Raw genomic sequence first — 18,102 nt, 5'->3', positions numbered from 1 at the left:
CTCTCCTCCATGCTCTGCATAACTGTTTTGTTATTGCAGTTGCCAACACAGGATACTTTTGTTCCTAGAAGGCTGGGCTACACCAAAGATTAGAAGCACATTTCCTACAAGTGGAGTAAAAGCTAGTTTTAATTTCTCCTTCCTTTCAGTCCACTTAAGATGGTAATAGTTGTGGCCCCTTTAGGCCCTCTTATCTATCTCCAGCCCTCTAGGTAAAACAGGAGGGAAGCTGGACAACATTGTCAGTCAGGCACTTCAAATGCACCAAAGTTCTGAAAAGGGGAAGTCCTGACCATAACTACCAGTTTCCCACTTTTCAATCAATGACACATTGCTCTCTCACACACAATTCTGTGGGAGCATTTAAACCATATCGATAAATTGAAAAAGCATATAGCATCAATCCAACCAAAAGATATTTGCATGGTAAACGTGATGCAGTGATATAAACTCTACGTTATCATCATGTGGAGAAAAAAGTTCACAGAATAGTGTTGATAGTATTCCTTTTGTGTAATTTTAAAGGATATATATGCTATTGTGTGCATAGAAACTTCTGAAAAGATACATAAGAAACTTAACAGTAATCACCCATCTTTTTGCGGGTGTATAGCTTTTCTTTCTCATTGTATAATTAATTTCCTGACAATTTGTATTTTCTAACCCTTAGGTATATTGCATTCATTAATTTATTTTTATGTCAAGGATTATCAGGATGGTAATATCCTGGATCATTTTTGTTTGCTTCTTTATACTTCTCAGGATAAAATAACCTAAATGTTACTTACCACCACCAGGAAGATTTATGTGACTACATTAAAACTTTATTCAACAAAATACCATAAAGTAAAAAGAAAAGTCACAAGATAGACTAGAAGATATTTGCAACATATAAAACTGACAAATGATTGATGTCTAGAATAAAAGAACTCCTAAAAATTATTCAGAGAAAGAGAAATAATTCAATACAAAGTTGAGCACAGGATATGAACAGGTTCTTCATAATAAAATGTCCATTAGAATGAAGGATTTAACGAGAATTGACGAAAATGCAAACTAGTCATAATAAAACACCATTCCACACTCAATGTAATTCACAAAAACTCATATTTACTTTGAAGAGCAATTTGGCAATGTCTATAAGGCTAAATGTGTTTATTCTGTGATACATGTCTTAAGTAACTAATGCAGTGAGCCCAATGCAGAAGAATGTTCCACTACAGTGTTGTAATACAGAAACTGGTAACAACTTCATGCCTTCAACTGGAGAACAGATAAATTACGGTAGTTCCCGTAATTGAATACTGCTACACAGTACTAAAATTAATGAATGAGAGCTTCACATAATTATACAATAATGAGTGAAAAAAGAAAAGCTGTAGAATGAGCAAGTATAAGGCTTAAAAATATATAAAACAGTACTAAAGAATAGATGGTTTAGGTTATACACAGTGGAAGTACAACAACACAGGAATGATAAACATCAAATTTTGGATAATTGTTACCTCTGGAGGGGAGGAATGGCAATGTGATCTGGAAGTGGCAAAATGTTAAGATTTGACAAAAGTAGGTGCTGAGAACTGGATATTATGTAATTCTCTGTACTAGAAATAGTACAGTCACAACCAACACACACATACACCTATTTAAGCCCACAATGCTGTTTCAATAATACATTTTAGTGCCCCCTGAGGGGCAGATGCCATACTAGGAATTTGGGGTACAGGTATGAACAAGGCACAGTACCTCCCTTCAAGATAATATCACAGAAGCAGACCTGGGTCCTGATTAGCTTTGTCACTGATGGCTAGGATCTGTTCTTTAATCAACGGGACTGAGACCCTTAAAAGTTCAATGTATGTTTCTGAGGTTTCAGACATCCACCACTGCCCTGCTTCCTTTCCCTTTCCCTTAGAGAATGAAGATAATGGGCAGACAAACCATGACAATGATTACAGCATAAAACAAAGAAGACAATTTCCACACAAATGTAGAAATTACTTTTATTATGTTAAAATATTCCTTAATAAGCTAGCAATTATTTATGTGGAGGAGCGTCCAGAAAACAGGTTCATGACTGAATTATCCTTGTCCTTGATTATAGAGATTCATGAATTACACATATAACCCTATTCTCTGGAGTAGCTGTGAAGCTCTACGAGGCTGTGACGTTGGAGGCGCTTCTCCCTGCCTGTTAAGCTGCTCCCATCACATCACGACAGGATGGACATTATTTTTCTCTTTTGAATTAAATCTTTACAACAGTTCGAATGCTGTAAAAGGAAACAATATACTAAGTTTTAAATGATACCTTTAAGACAACTAAAATTGTGTTTTTCGACTCTCCATCCCCTCAAACTCGACATCGTTATTACATTCTATGATATATAAAGAGAAAGCTTACCTCTTTCCAGAATGCATCAGTTCAAAGGCTTTGTTGATTTCATCAAAAGACAGATTGTGAGTCACAAATTCATCAACTTTTATCTTTTTGGACATATATTCAGACACCAACTTTGGGACACTTTCTACACTCTTCCATCCTAAAAGAAATCACACATTAATTTATTCAACAAATTTCTGCAGTATGCTTGTTACTTAGTGGAGGACACAAAGGCATTTAAAAGAATGAATTTTTTGATGAGTTAAAGAGTAATGAGAAATTCAAAAATAGTATGGAGATGAAGAATTTGACAAACACCTTTCAGTTAAGAAGTAAATACTTTTGAAATTTTCCTTTCTCTGTATTAAGATTTACTAAAACCTCATTAAAGTTTCGGCCAATTGAGACTTTTAAACTACCCAGGACAGAACTCTGGAAGTCTCAACAACAAGCTTATTTAGGTCCACATCAGCAAAGATTTCTGTAATCGTGATATTCAAGGAAGAAAAAAACTGATATAATACAGGACTTTATTTCCTTGGTTTTAAATTTAACAATGAAATAGGGATAGTATCTCAGAACAGAAAACAATGAAAATGAAAAATGAAGTAGAACTCTTTAGCTAAATGGTTAAGTTTTTTTTTTTTTTGAGACGGAGTCTCGCTCTGTCTCCCAGGCTGGAGTACAGTTGCGCGATCTCGGCTCACTGCAAGCTCTGCCTCCCAGGTTCACGCCATTCTCCTGCCTCAGCCTCCCGGGTAGCTGGGACTACAGGCGCCTGCTGCTACGCCCAGCTAATTTTTTGTATTTTTAGTAAAGACAGGGTTTCACCATGTTAGCCAGGATGGTCTCGATCTCCTGACCTCGTGATCCGCCCGCCTCGGCCTCCCAAAGTACTGGGATTACAGGTGTGGGCCACCAGGCCCAACTAAATGGTAAGATTTTAAATAAAATTAGGTGCTTCAATTTCTCACTGTATCTAAAGAAGCAATACAATCAACAAGAAGCCTTCTCACCTTCTAATGATGCTATCAACGATATTTCAAACCTCTTTTGAGCCTTTTCCAAATCTCCTCCCTTATATTCTCCACTAATTATTCTTTCCCCACAAATTGTGGGGATTTTTTCTTTCTCCTTTAAATGTCCTGGTAACTGAGATGACCACAGCCACTCCTGTTCTCTAGACAAAAGCTTCTATTATCTTTAGATCAGCAATGCAAGGGGACTCAATGATACAGGGAATTTCCCAACCAGCATGTGCTAGAATCTAGAATGAGGCTTCAGTTAGAGGTTACTACCAAGATCCCCTGGATCAGCCAGGCTTAGAATGCCCTTTAAAATACAGCTATGGACTCCAGAATGATACCCCCGAATAGCATACATGGCTTAAAAAGTTTCTTCTATGATACTCTGCTGTGACATGTATCTAGAGCTTTGAAGAGGAGGGCAAGTCAGATTGACATCTTCTAAGGCAAATTCTGTAGTTACAAAGAAGAAAGATTTTGGCCAAACCCCTCATTTTAGCATATTTTCCAAATCTTTTCTTCTGGCCTTCAAAAAAGCTGGCATAATATGAGGTAGAGGACCTTAAAAGACAAACCGTTAAACACAGATCATTCAAAACACACACTGTGTGATTTTTTTTCTTTAAGAGGATGATGAAATATAAATATATATTTTTAAAGCCCTTTAAAAACTTTAGACTCATTCATTCACGACTGTTGGGAAATACAAACATGTTGTGACATATTTTCTCTCCTCTGGCTGAGCAACCATGGAAAAGATAGAAACTGCTTCCCCGCAACCCCAAACCACCAAGGACTTTTTAGGATCACAAAGGGAAAAATGATCAGTCTAGCAGCTTTTTGATTTTATGATAAGGCTTTGTCCAATTAAATATTTTCAGTTTGAGACTCAATATTGGTTACTGCTAAAATCAGACAGATGTATGATCACATCCAGTGATCACTGCACTCCTGGAAAAATGAATAAAAATGTAACAAGCTACTTGAGTCCACAAGAAACACACCATGGCTGATACTGTTTGCTTACTTTGCAATCAACTTCCTGCCCCTGCTATACCCATAACTACTTCCTCACTATCAGAATATTGATTTTTTTCTTTTATAGAATATGCACCAAGTGGCCCTATGTTTCAGGAGAAGGTGAGCACCTCCCCCGTCCCAGGGATAAATAGTGATTGAGTCTGAATCCCTTCTAATAAAACAGCCTTGCGTGCAAAAACTCAGAAGGCAGCCCATGAAGATTCTTGTTAATATAAAAAAATTAGGCTGGGATTAAACATCTGCCAATGCAAATAACAAGAGAAAATGCAGTCATCTCATCCATCGAATTACCTCCAAAGGCAGTGCCTTTCCATGTGCGACCTGTTACCAGCTGGAATGGACGAGTGGCAATTTCTTCACCTGAAGCAGCTACTCCAACCACCACGCTGACGCCCCAGCCTTTGTGACACGCCTCAAGTGCTGCTCTCTGCAGGCACAGAGATACGACCAAATCACAGAAGTCAGTGCATTTTCCTGAGAACAACTGCTTCCCAGAAACTTCTGGAGATGGCATAGTTTTTAAAGATAATGGCAACAAAAGGCCAAACTCAACATTTGGTGAGCTCAATTTTATTGAACAATTTATATTTTTATTTTATTTTATTTTGAGATAGAGTCTCCCTCTGGCACCCAGGCTGGAGTGCAGTGCATGATCTCAGCTCATGGCAACGTCCGCCTCCTGGGTTCAAGCGATTCTCATGCCTCAGCCTCCCTAGTAGCTGGGATTACAGGCGTGCGCCACGACACCCAGCTAATTTTCGTATTTCTAGTAGAGACGGGGTTTCGTCATGTTGCCCTGGCTGGTCTCGAACTCGTGGCCTCAAGTATCCACCCGCCCTGGCCTCCCAAAGTGCTGGGATTACAGGCGTGAGCCACCATGCCCGGCCTGAACAATTTATTTTAACAAATTAACCTGGTTAAATATTAACATAAAATAATTTGAAGTGTTTGCTTTCTATTTTAAAAAGTAAACTAGTTCAAAACTCTAAAGGATTTAATTTTAAAAAGCAGGCAGCAGAATTAATAGTAATACTTTTACTGAGTGTCTATGTAGGTTTAAGTAGGTATTGTTACTACAGGTTGATTATCTGTTATCTGAGATGCTTGGGACCAGAGTGTTTTGAATTTTGGATTTTTTCGGATTTGGAATATTTGCATCGTATTTATTGGCTAAGCATTCCTAATCTGAAATGCCCCAATGAGCATTTCCTTTGAGCATCATGTTGGTGCTCAAAGTTTCAGATTTTGGAGCATTTTGTATTTTTGGATTAGGGATAGATGTTCAACCTGTACCTGCATTTTACAGATGAGGAAACTGAGGTTGAGAGAAGCTGTTTGTTCAGGGTCACTGAGTTAGTAAGTGGACGTGTATTTGATTCCAAAGCTCATGCTCTGCACAACTGCTTTATTCTGTCTTTTCATTTCATGAGACATGCACTTAGCAGGCATTGAAAGGCAAAGAAACATCTTTTCTCATCCTTCCCTGAGCTGTTCTTGTATCATTTCCCATTGTAGTTCAAATAGATATTTTCCCCTTCTTTCACTAGAATAATTCTTAAGAGACTTTTCCTTTGCCAAAACAAAACAATTTTTAATCTAAAACTGCACTTCAAAAAAAGCAGCTCCATAAACTAAAAAGGAATGAAGCCCATACTCACCATGACCTTCACATTACCAATACATTCAAAGGAATAGTCCACTCCTCCATCGGTCATCTCAATGAGCACTTCCTGGATGGGTTTACTAAAATCCTGAGGGTTAATACATTCAGTAGCTCCAAACTCTTTGGCCCTTGCAAATTTATCTTTATTGATGTCCACACCAATGATGCGGGATGCACCAGCCACTTTACAGCCCATGATAACTGCCAATCCAACTCCTCCCAGACCAAAGACGGCACAAACAGAGCCAGGCTCCACCTAGGAATAAAGAAAGTTTATAAAGCACTCATTCTACCACAGTCAAGAGAATCACTGGGTTTCATACAGATGGGCCAATTTCACTATTCCAGGAAAGTTTCACTGAATTAAATTGGAAGGCAGAAGCAAAAAACTCAAGTCAGTCTCTTACCTTGGCAGTGTTCACAGCAGCACCATAACCAGTTGAAATGCCACAACCTAGAAGGCAGACTTTATCCAAAGGTGCTAAAGGATCTATTTTAGCAACAGAGATATCAGCCACAACTGTGTATTCAGAAAATGTGCTGGTTCCCATGTAATGCAAAATTGTCTTTCCTTTGCAAGTAAATCTGCTGGTACCATCTGGCATTAATCCTTTCCCTTGAGTGACTCTAAAGAAAAAAAAAGGAAAAAGGCAAGTTGGAATTAGGTTTCTTAAAACCCACAGGAAAAAGAAATCAGTTTTAAAAATAATGACCAGTAAATATTAAGAAAGTGTTGTAAACTACAATTTCAAATATATTCATTAGTAATTTAGCACCTTGCAGCAATGCCTTATAAAGGAAATTTATATTTATAATCTTATCCATCTTTTCCAATATTCACTATCCTTCTAGATCATACTGTCAGAATATTGAACTCATTTAAAGAGGTACAACTTATGGATCAGATGGAATTATTTTAAAATCCCATCATTAAAATGGTGGGCCAGGTGCAGTGGCTCACTCCTATAATCCCAGTACTTTGGAAAGTTGAGACAGGAGGACAACTTGAACCCAGGAATTCAAGAGTAGCCTGGGCAACATAGCAACACCCTATCTCTACAAAAAATAAAATTAGCCAGGTGTAGCGGAGCACGTGCCTGCAGGAGGTTCACTTCAGCCCAGGAGTTTGAGGCTGCAGTGAGCCGTGACTGTGCCACTACATTCCAGACTGGGTGACAGAATGAGATCCTGTCTCAAAAATAAAAAAAAATAAAAAAACCTCTGTGAGCAAATATAACGTCATAAAGGATAAAGCCAAAACCATTATCTATGCAAATAGAGATTACAAACCATTAACCAGATCAGCTGATGAAAACAGATGGCCAAACTGGCTAATTTATATCTTTCAGGAGGCATTTTTCTGAAGTGTAACTAACAGTCCTCAATAATGCAAGTTAAATTACTTCTTCACTTTGTTTTGCCTGTGACTTGGTTACACCAAAAAAAAAAAAAAACAAAACAATAGGAAAGAAAACCCAAAAAGCTTACAAAGGCCACTGATATAATAAATGGTAACAAAAATTATTTTTGCTATTCTAAACAGAGGTGATGTAACATCTTGCTTAGGAGTACCCACCCTAAAGTCAGAGCACTTGGGTTCAAATCCTGTGTGATCTGAGCAAGTTAATTAATCTTTATGCCTTCATTTTCTCACTAGAAAATGCTGAGAAACATAGGTAACTTCCTTTACAAATTGCTATAAAAGTCTAATGAGATGTTATATGAGGCTTTAGCATTGTGTCTGGCACAGAATTGATGTTTAGTAATTATGTTATTTTAAATAAAATAAACACTATAATTGCTTTTTTTTGAGACAGCCCAGGCTGGAGTGCATAGCTCACCACAGCCTTCAACACTGAGGCAGGAGGATCGCCTGAGCTCAAGTGATCCTCCTGCATCTCAGTACCAAGTAGCTGGTACTACAGGGGCATAGAGACGGGGTCTCGCTATGTTGCCCAGGCTGAACACTATAATTTGATGTATACTCTTAGACTCTTTCGAACATACATATGAATAAATACACAGATGAAGAGAAAATGGACTGCCTCTAGATTCAAGAGCAAATACGTTTCCTTTGAGAGAAAAATAAATATGACCAGAAACAAAGAACAGGTGACAAAGCTCCATCAAAAAGAATTTTTTTTTTGAGACAGGGTTTTACTCTGTCGCCCAGGTTGGAATGCAGTGGCACATCATGGCTCACTGCAACCTCGACCTCCAGGGCTCATGATCCTCCCACGACAGCCACTGAGCAGCTGGGACGACAAGCACGTGCCACCAAGCCCAGCTAATTTTTTAAAGTCACAGTCAAAGGAATCAGGACAGTGGTTACCTAAGAGGGAGGTAGGTTCTGACTTGTAAGGGACATGAGGGACCTTATCGGGTGCTGGCAGGGTTCTCTATCTTGATCTGGGTGATGTTCAAATCAACAGGTGTTTATATACCTAATCATTCATTGAGCTGTACACTTAAGATCTATACACCTTAAGTGCTTTATAATATGCATGCTCTACCTCAATTAAAAAAAAAAAAAACGGAAGACACACAAGGGGATCTGAAAGTTCCTCAAAGAGGTAGTTCTTTCAGTGTTGTTACCTAGTACAATAAAAACAACTACCTTTTCTGTATCAAGGAGTTAGGTTATCTCCTGCAGTCTTCCTAATAGCCTTAGTGGGTAAGTTTTATTACTCTCACTTACTGGACACTAAAATGGTTCATAAAAATGATTTCGTTTAATCTCACAAGCATGTCTTTCCTTACTACGTGGTTTGGCAAATTTAGCCTACTGTTATGTGAAGAGAATGGGTACAGAAAATTCTGCATCTTTTATATCTTAAAGATATAAAATTTATATCTTATAAATTGTTCTCATTAAATTTATATCTTATAAAAAAGATATCTTTTATATCTTAAAGATATAAAATTTATATCTTAACGGCTGGTGATACTGGGCACACCCCTTTAGTTTCTCTTTTATCTGTAAGAAAAGTCAGTATATTTATGGTTTGCTTTAGAAAAAGTTACTATAATACAATGGTACATAGTATTGAATTCACAAAAATATGAACAAATATTTGTAGCAAGAGACACTCACAACGGAAACACTGCTTCAAAGCAAGTTACATCCAGATGACAATGTCTATACACACAAAAATCCCTAAAACTTATTGGTTCTTTTCTTTGCAGCAGGAGGGAGGGAGAGAAGAGAAAAAATGATAGCAGATACCCTCAACTCTTCGAAAGCAGAGATTTGTTCAATGAAAAATAAAGGAGTTGAAAGAAAAATGAGCCAACAAATTTACAGATTATGACAAACCATTCTGGGGCAGGAGGGTAAGGGATCCTGGGACATGGAGGGCCCAGGGCCCAGTTGCCTTTGTGAAGACCAGCCAAGGTTAACATAGGGCACCACAGCTGGGCAAGGTGAGGCCAGGGTGAGGCATTAGGTGGAGTCACTCCCCTGGTCTCTTCACATCCCCCGGCTTCTTTCTTTTATGGGGTAGAAAGGAGACAGAATGCAGACAACCCCTTGAGGGCTGCACAAGTTACTTAAATCAGCCACCTTTACAAGCTACACATTTCCTCATGTGAAAAATAAATGTTTCTTCAGTTGCACAATTAGGCAGAAAACCGCAAATGGTAGAGAAGGTTGTTGCTGTGCCCAGGTACCCTCTCTGTGTCAAAACCTCTTAATTTCTGAGTCTTCTCTCATCTGTGAAAATGGGGATAGTAGTGAGGTTGCTATAAAGATGGAATGAAACCACTGATGTACAATGCACTACATAAACTGCCACACAATTATTTATTCTTATCATTGTTAATATGATCTTGTGGAATAGGAATTAAAAGAAATTAAAGAATGTGCAAGCAAAAACTCAGTTGTATGTAAGAAAACCCAATTCCCCCAGAGGAAGAGAAAGAGCTGGAGTCCTTTAAAATTAACTGCCTGTTTTTCTGTGGCTAGTGAGCCTTATCTCTCCCTTTCCCAGGCATTGTGAAGACTGTTTCTCTAGCTGTGCAGCTGCAAGGTCACTAGACAGAGATCATCTCAAGTCATAAAACACGTTGTTCCTTGAAAAGTAAGAAATGATGTAATGCATGTCTCAGTTGAATAACTGTCTTTGTTTCTTGCTTCTGTAATATGCTCCCCTCTACACAGGTCTCCCCCCACCCCACAAAATGCTTAAAAGGTAGCTTGACTCTTTGTTCGGGGCTCAGTCCTTTGGATGTTAATCCGACTGGGTTGGTGAACCTAAATTATTAAATAATTCTTCCTCAACCCCTCGGTCTCTGTGATTCCTTAATTATCCCGCAGCACTTGTGTTTTAAGAAGAACATAAAAAGATACTAACCTTATCTTCTGGCAAAGGTTAGTTTTAGGATTTAGACAAAATTTGCATTCTCCACACTGTGGGATGTAAAGTGGGATGACAGTGTCACCTGGAAACAAATGCAAAGACATCCTGAATAGGTAGTATCTATTTCTAAATGAAAACATCAGCCCTTGCAAATTCCTGTCAACTGATGTGGCTTTGCAAAGTTAAAAACTTTAAGTCTTAGAACTTTACCTAGGTAACATCATTCAGATACTGTCTGACCATGCAAAAAGTATGTTTCAATATTTTTATTTAAATGAAACTCTTTAAACAATAACTGAAGAACAATGAAGTTATATGCTTCAAAATCCTGCTTCATTGATGCATCTCTAAAAATTCTTGCTTAATATGCCAAAATTGGTTTTGGAAATGTACTTAGAAAAGTTTCACAAAAGCAGTAGTCTGCAAAATCAGAGAGAAAACAATATCCAAATATTTGTGCTTCCCAGATGAGGAATCAACTGAATCTTGACAATCTACTTAGATGATACCTATTCATAAATAGTGGGTAGTTTTATCAGAAAAACAATTTCCCCATAGGAATAAGCCAAAATTATCAAACAAGTGGTTCAAGTATTCTCCTTACCCGCCTTCAGCTTAGTAACTCCCTCACCAACACTTTCCACAATTCCAGCACCTTCATGTCCCAAGATCACTGGAAAACAACCCTCAGGATCAGCTCCACTCAGGGTATAGGCATCAGTGTGGCAAACTGCAGTGGCAATGATCTATCAGGACATTAAAACAATGAATGTTTAAATGTGTGTGCATGCAATTCAGAGGTACAGATACAATAAAGTCATTTTATTATAATACTATATTTCATTGACTCTAAGACACATTTCTTTCATATTTTAACCTCTCTAAAATCAGCATGTGCTTATAATCCATGGCATCTTAACAATTAGAATTGGCAGCAATTTTTTAGTGGTACATAAAAGCAATGGTGCATTTATATGCAATGAAATAGGGAACATCTAGTCCCCCTTTCAGTGCACGTCAGCAAAAGAAGGTAAACAAGGTCATTTTATGGGCACTATGCCTTCAAGTATGGAGAGAAACATCGCCTGTGTGCGAAACAGGTGGAATCCATCTCACTTCTAGTTTTCTCATGACAGCCGGGAAATATGATTTTTAAAGAGGTAATGACTATTTCTGAAATAGGCCAGGCTGCTTGAGTCTGGGCCAAATTTCAGAACTTTTAGAGGAACCAACCCCCTTTTTACAAACCACACACAAGTTCTATTTAAATAAGCCTGTTATCTCTATCGCTCTGGCTTTCAAGTAACTTATTGTTATTTTTCTTTGAGACAAGAGTCTCGCTCTATCGCCCAGGCTGGAGTGCAGTGGCATGATCTCGGCTCACTGCAAACTCCGCCTCCTAGGTTCAAGTGATTCTTCTGCCTCAGCCTTCTGAGTAGCTGGGATTGCAGGTGCGTACCACCAGGCCTGGCTAATTTTTTATATTTTTAGTAGAGATGGGGTTTCACCATGCTGGCCAGGCTGGTCTTGAACTCCTGACCTCATTATCTGCCTGCCTTGGCCTCCCAAAGTGCTGGGATTACAGGTGTGAGCCACCATGCCCGGCCATGACTTATCTTTTAAAGCCACCAAAAGCACAGAAAGGCAAAATCTTGGAGTATTTCTATTTATGCGTCTCTGCTCCTGGCTTATATATCCACTTACAATGTAACAAAACTTTGCTACCTGTCTGCAGTTTTGCAGGGAAGACGGCTATACTCATTGTGTCCATACAGCTCAATGAGCACAATGAATACCCATTGAGCTGTATGGGCACTTACTACATCCAGAACAAACTTCTTCAGTGGCAAAATCAGTCAGCTTAATTTCTGAATTTGAAGAAAAAAAACACTATTGTAAGATTTCAAATTCCTGGGTATGGGTTGCGAAGGACCTTAAGATGTTATTTGGGCCAGGTGCGGTGGCTCACACCTGTAATTCCAGCACTTTGGGAGGCTGAGGCGTGTGGATCACTTGAGGTCAGGAGTTGGAGATCAGCCTGGCCAACAGGGTGAAACTCCGTCTCTACTAACAATACAAAAATTAGCCAGGCGTGGTGGTGCATGTCTGTAATCCCAGCTACTAGGGAGGCTGAGGCAGGAGAACTGCTTGAACCTGGGAGGCAGGGGTTGAAGCGAGCCGAGATCGTACCACTGCACTCCAGCCTGGGCGATGGAGTCAAACTCTGTCTCAAAAAAAAAAAAAAAAAAAAAAAAAAAGAAAAAAGATGTTATTTGGTCCTGGTCTGCTCCACCCGATATTTGTGATCGTTGGGAGCATGAGCCAGTATGTGTGGTGTGTTTTGAAAGTGAGATGGTAGGGGAAATATACTCCAAGTCACAGCTCTTTTTTGCTGTGACTCTTTTCCTAGAATGTTAATGATCACTACTCTAAAGCACTAATTTGGTATCAAAACAAGTAGACAGTAGTAGAATGCTAAACGCATGAAGTTTTCTACATGCCAAGGTTTCAAAGATCTCTCCAGCTGGCTGCCTTGTACAATATGCCTCTCTCCAAGGGTAACGTCATTTCTCTGCCACCAGAGGTTAAGAAGCACTAGAATAATGAATTCCCTGAACCCTACCCTTGTCCGCCAGGGTGGGTGCATTTTAAAGCTCTCTAAGCAAGGTGACTTCATTTGCTTGTTACTCTTCAATCAGGAGCCTCTTCTCAAATCTTGTTTAAGTCGCTGTGGCAAAACTGAAGACCATTTCTGTCAGAGGCATTTTAACCAGAGCGGCTCCACCTTGAATAGGCGCTGGGTAAAATAAGGTTGAGACCTGCTGGGCTGCATTCCCAGGATGCTAGGCATTCTTAGTCACAAAATGAAACAGGAGGTTGGCACAAGATACATGTCACAAAGACCCTGCTGATAAGACAGGCTGGGGTAAAGAAGCCAGTAAAAACCCATCAAAACCAAGATGGCAATGAAAGTGACCTCTGGTCATCCTCAAGGCTCATTATAGGCTAATTATAGTGCATTTGTACACCAAAAGGCAGTCTCACCAGTGCCATGAGTTTACAAATGCCATGGCAATGTCATGAAGTTACCTTATATGGTCTAAAAGGGGGAGGAATCCTTAGTTCTGGGAATTGCCCACCCCTTTCTTGGAAAACTCATGAATAACCCATCCTTTGTTTAGCATATAATCAAGAAACAACTATAAGTATACTCGGTTGAGCAGCCCATACTGCTGCTCTGACTATGGAGTAGCCATTCATTTCTTTGCTTCTCTAATAAACTTGCTTCCACTTTACCCTATGAACTCACTCCAAATTCTTTCTTGCGTGAGGTACAAGAACCCTCTCCGGGGTCAGAATAAGTACCCCTTTCTGGTAACATTTCTTCTTTTGTTTCTAACGTGTCAGCATATATTTAAAGTTATGTAATCAGCAGAAAAATGAGTATCCTACAGAGTTACCTTAAACCCAAACTGCAGAAGATAAATTGCAATACTCCAGTGACCCATGGAGATAGCTGCTCAGCCCAAGATCAAAGCTAAAAGAGATGGTGAAGCGTGCTGCAAAGGTAAGGGATAAGAGAAGGATGTTGTGATTGTAAGGCTGGATGACTTTCAACACCTTTTCTTTGACACTGTCCTTTGGGATTTATCCTCTGCAGATCTCAGATCTAGATACTCATCTATCCAGAGACCTCATTGTGTCTCTTTTTTCTCCAGTGCCTTAAATGTATCATTACCTTGATTCGAACTTCATGAGCCTTTGGGGGTGCCACCTCTATCTCCTCTATGGAGAGAGGCTTTCCAGCCTCCCAAGCAACTGCAGCCTTGCACTTGATAACCTGAAGTGGGGAAAAAAGGGAGCAAGCTGTTTATCCTCCTAAACAAATAACTACTTAATAGGCAATTTAGATACAGATTAATGCTAATCTTAAAAAGTATATCACAGATTCACAAAGAAACGTATGCTTCCAAGTGATATGTTTTAAGATTTCACACAAATACTATACATCAAAAATGACTTAATTGAGATGATTACCTGGTCAGACAGAAAAGTATCTTTTGGTTAAAAAGTTGTACTCATCAAATATTTAATGGCCCTCTACAATGCATATGCAAAAGCAGGTTAAGAACACAAGTTCCGAGAGAATCTGATTCAGCAGGTCTGGCATGGGGTCCAAGAAATCTGCATGCTTAACACATGCCTGAAGAAATTCTTTTGCTCAGGCTGTTCTGAATACCACCGGCTTGGTGCAAAACTGCAGGGTGGGAAGGAGGATTAGGAGTGTAACAATGAGGAGCTATATCCCTTGTAACTGCACCGGCCAATACAGCAGCCACTTGCCAAATATGACTTCTGAGCACTTAGAAAATGACCACTGGCTGGGTGTGGTGACTCACGCCTGTAATCCCAGCACTTTGGGAGGACAAGGTGGGCAGATCACGAAGTCAGGAGTTCAAGACCAACCTGGCCAGCATGGTGAAACCTCGTCCCTACAAAAACACAAAAATTAGCTGGGCATGATGGTGCGCATCTGTGTGGTCCCAGCTACTCAGGAGGCTGAGGCAGGAGAATGGCTTGAACCCGAGAGGTGGAGGTTGCAGTGAGCCGAGATTGTGCCACTGCACTCCAGCCTGGGCAACAGAGTTTGTCTCAAAACAAACAAACAAAAAAAAACTGAGATATGCTATAAATATAGCTGGACTTTGTAGACTTCATTCAAAGAAAAGTAAAAATATCTCATCAAAAGTATTTTTAAAAATACTGCTTACATGTTGAAATGGTATTTTAATTATGTTAAATAACATTATTTATAATGTTATTATAAACAAACTATTAAAACTTCACTTTTTTCTTTTTAATGAGGCTAAGAATTTAATATTACACGTGACTAATATATCTATAGCATACAGACCTGCTTTAGAGATTATAGTCAAGTATATCCTCCACTACCAGAGAATCACACGTAATGAGAAGGGTTCTGATAAGTTTACATTACACTTGAGAAATGTGTGGACAGACTAAAGGTTGTAAACCACTGGGTTTACAGGAGACAGATTTTAAAGTTAATAATTACAAAGAGTGTGATTTAAAGAGACAGGCACAAACTAATACAGAAAGCAAAAAAAGTAGGTTAAGAGTGTAACTTTGCTTGGTTTGGGAGAGCTTCACTTCTAACCAGGATACTGAAGGATGAGGAAAAGGTAATTACAAATGGTGATAAAACACCTATATATAGGGTGATTGTGAGAACTGAATAAGAAAGAATATGAAGTCCCTGGCCGGGCGCGGTGGCTCAAGCCTGTAATCCCAGCACTTTGGGAGGCCAAGGCGGGCGGATCACGAGGTCAGGAGATCGAGACCATCCTGGCTAGGTGAAACCCCGTCTCTACTAAAAATACAAAAAATTAGCCGGGCGAGGTGGCAGTAGCCTGTAGTCACAGCCACCGGGGAGGCTGAGGCAGGAGAATGGCGTGAACCCAGGAGGTGGAGCTTATAGTGAGCCAAGATTGTGCCACTGCACTCCAGCCTGGGTGACAAAGCGAGACTCCCTCTCAAAAAAAAAAAAAAAAAAAAAGAATATGAAGTCCCTAACACAATCCTTGGCACAGCATAGCTTTGCAAAATAAGTTAGTAGTTATTGGTAGCAACGGAACAAACGGTTGAGGGAAAGGAGAGGTGAGTTATATACAGATATAAAAAATGGCCTCTGTAGGCCGGTGCGGTGGCTCACGCCTGTAATCCCAGCACTTTCGGAGGCCGAGATGGGCGGATCACCTGAGGTCACGAGTTCGAGACCAGCCAATATGGTCAATATGTTTGGCCAATATGGCGAAACAGGTCTCTACTAAAAATACAAAAATTAGCCAAGCATGGTGGCGGGCGCGGGCATTCCCAGCTACTCGGGAGGCTGAGACAGGAGAATCGCTTGCACCCGGGAGGCAGAGGTTGCAGTGACCCAAGATCGCGCCACTCCAGCCTGGGCAACAAAGAGCGAAACTCCGTCTGAACTGGGGGCGGGGGGGCGGGGGGGAAGAATGGCCTCTGTAAATTGGTGAGGCTGGAAATGTGGAAATGATCATTTTTAAAATTAAATTGCAGATATTAAATCTCATAGTACAAAGAATCAGACACTGCATTAGAACCTTTTTCACTTCAATGTGCCATAAATTTCAACTCCACAAGTCAGATTCAGAATACTAACAATTAAGTTATGCAAATAAAAATCCAAAGAAACAAGAATATTAAATTTGATGGCCTGCTCCTCTTTGAAAAATGTCTTAATGGAGCCTAACCTTTTCCTTTTACTGACAATTCTAAGCAAAACAAAGCCCCACTCTAAATCCGCGGGAAATGGCCCTACTTCAACATTTGAACTACAGTAACAATTATAATCTTTCACCTTCTCTGAATAAAGACACTCAATAATAAGGAAAAGCAACTACCAGTTTAAGTCTGAAAGACTGGTTACAGTTTATTTCTTTCAAACTCCCATATGTTTAAGGCCGTATGTCTTACTAGAAAATGTCCAAAATTGCAAAGCATTAAAATAATCAGCAACTTTAGACTATGTTATTCGTAATTTTTGCCTTTCTTTACTGTCTAATTTGTATTTTATGAATTTGTCATAGAGGAGCAGACCTGGGTCGGAATCCCAGCTCGCCATCGTTGGTGTGACCAAGCACAACCAACCTCAAACCTCAGTTTTTGATAAGATGGGGATAACACCTCGCAGAGGTGTTTGTTATGTGAGGGCTAGAGGGAATATAAATCTCTTGGTATTTAAGTGCTCGAAAATGTTTCTGAAAGGGATGTAGGGGTCTTTCCAAAATACACTCCTTGGAGGCACAATAATTAAGGCGTAGGCTCAATTATGCAACACAAGCAACCCAGGAGTTAGGAGCACGGGATCTGGCTGTAGCTCTGCCAAGTATGCAAGCTGCAAGAATGACCCAGAGCGAGTTACTTAGTTTCGTGTAAGAAGCAATGCGTGGCCGCTCCTAAGCCATTTCCACTGGGATACCGACCTGACCAGCCCCTGCCCCCCACTCTCCGGCTCTCCCACCCCCACCCCGTTCCGCCTGTCCCAGAAGCAGCAAAGAAAGCTGCTTCGCGACTGAAGAGCGGAGACAAAGCTTCCTTCTCTTTCTGCCCAGCTGAGCCGCTCGCCGGGGGCCCAGTTTCAGAACCAGGAGCCAGATCTCGTCTTGGGCGCCGAGCCTCGCGCGCCCCCGAGGATAGCAGCCTAGTCCCATGCCATACACTCCCTCCCTCGGAGACTCAGGGCCCTCCGCTCAGCGGGCCCTACCTGGTTCGCCATGTCCACGGATTCTGGTCGGCGCGGAGGGCTGACATCCGGGGTGGGCCGCGCAGCGACGCAGGCATGGGCATGGCGAGCGCCTAGCGAGGGGCGGGGCGTGGGGGGGCTTGCAGTGGCTCCAACCGGAAGGGCGGTGCTTGAGCTGTGGTGCGTTCCGCTAAGTTGTGGGCTCCCGGGTGCAGTCGCCTGCGAGGCTGCAGGGCGCCGGTTTCGTTGCTAAAATCCGACGGACTTGTTGCAGAACTCGTTTTTTTTGTCGGGAAAGGGCTTCCCCGTGTAACTTTACACCACTTATCGTAGATAAGACTGGC

At 40.5% G+C, this 18,102-nt stretch overlaps 1 protein-coding gene across 1 annotated transcript; it reads right to left on the bottom strand.

The window, feature by feature from the left end:
- Positions 1-1,088: 1,088 nt before the first annotated feature.
- Positions 1,089-17,891, bottom strand: ADH5 (alcohol dehydrogenase 5 (class III), chi polypeptide). Its single transcript, XM_055296944.2, has 9 exons — positions 17,780-17,891; positions 14,210-14,311; positions 11,075-11,216; positions 10,465-10,552; positions 6,520-6,739; positions 6,108-6,368; positions 4,741-4,876; positions 2,405-2,543; positions 1,089-2,273 (listed from the first exon to the last, which is right to left on the bottom strand). The coding sequence occupies exons 1-9, from the start codon at positions 17,789-17,791 to the stop codon at positions 2,249-2,251; spliced, it is 1,125 nt and encodes a 374-aa protein (XP_055152919.1). The 5' UTR covers positions 17,792-17,891; the 3' UTR covers positions 1,089-2,248.
- Between the last annotated feature and the right edge of the window lie 211 nt (positions 17,892-18,102).

The sequence above is a fragment of the Symphalangus syndactylus genome, chromosome 10, assembly GCF_028878055.3.
Source record: "Symphalangus syndactylus isolate Jambi chromosome 10, NHGRI_mSymSyn1-v2.1_pri, whole genome shotgun sequence".
Classification (NCBI taxonomy): Eukaryota; Metazoa; Chordata; class Mammalia; order Primates; family Hylobatidae; genus Symphalangus; species Symphalangus syndactylus.
Note: the sequence above shows the minus strand (reverse complement) of the source record. Positions and strands in the feature narration are given on the sequence as shown.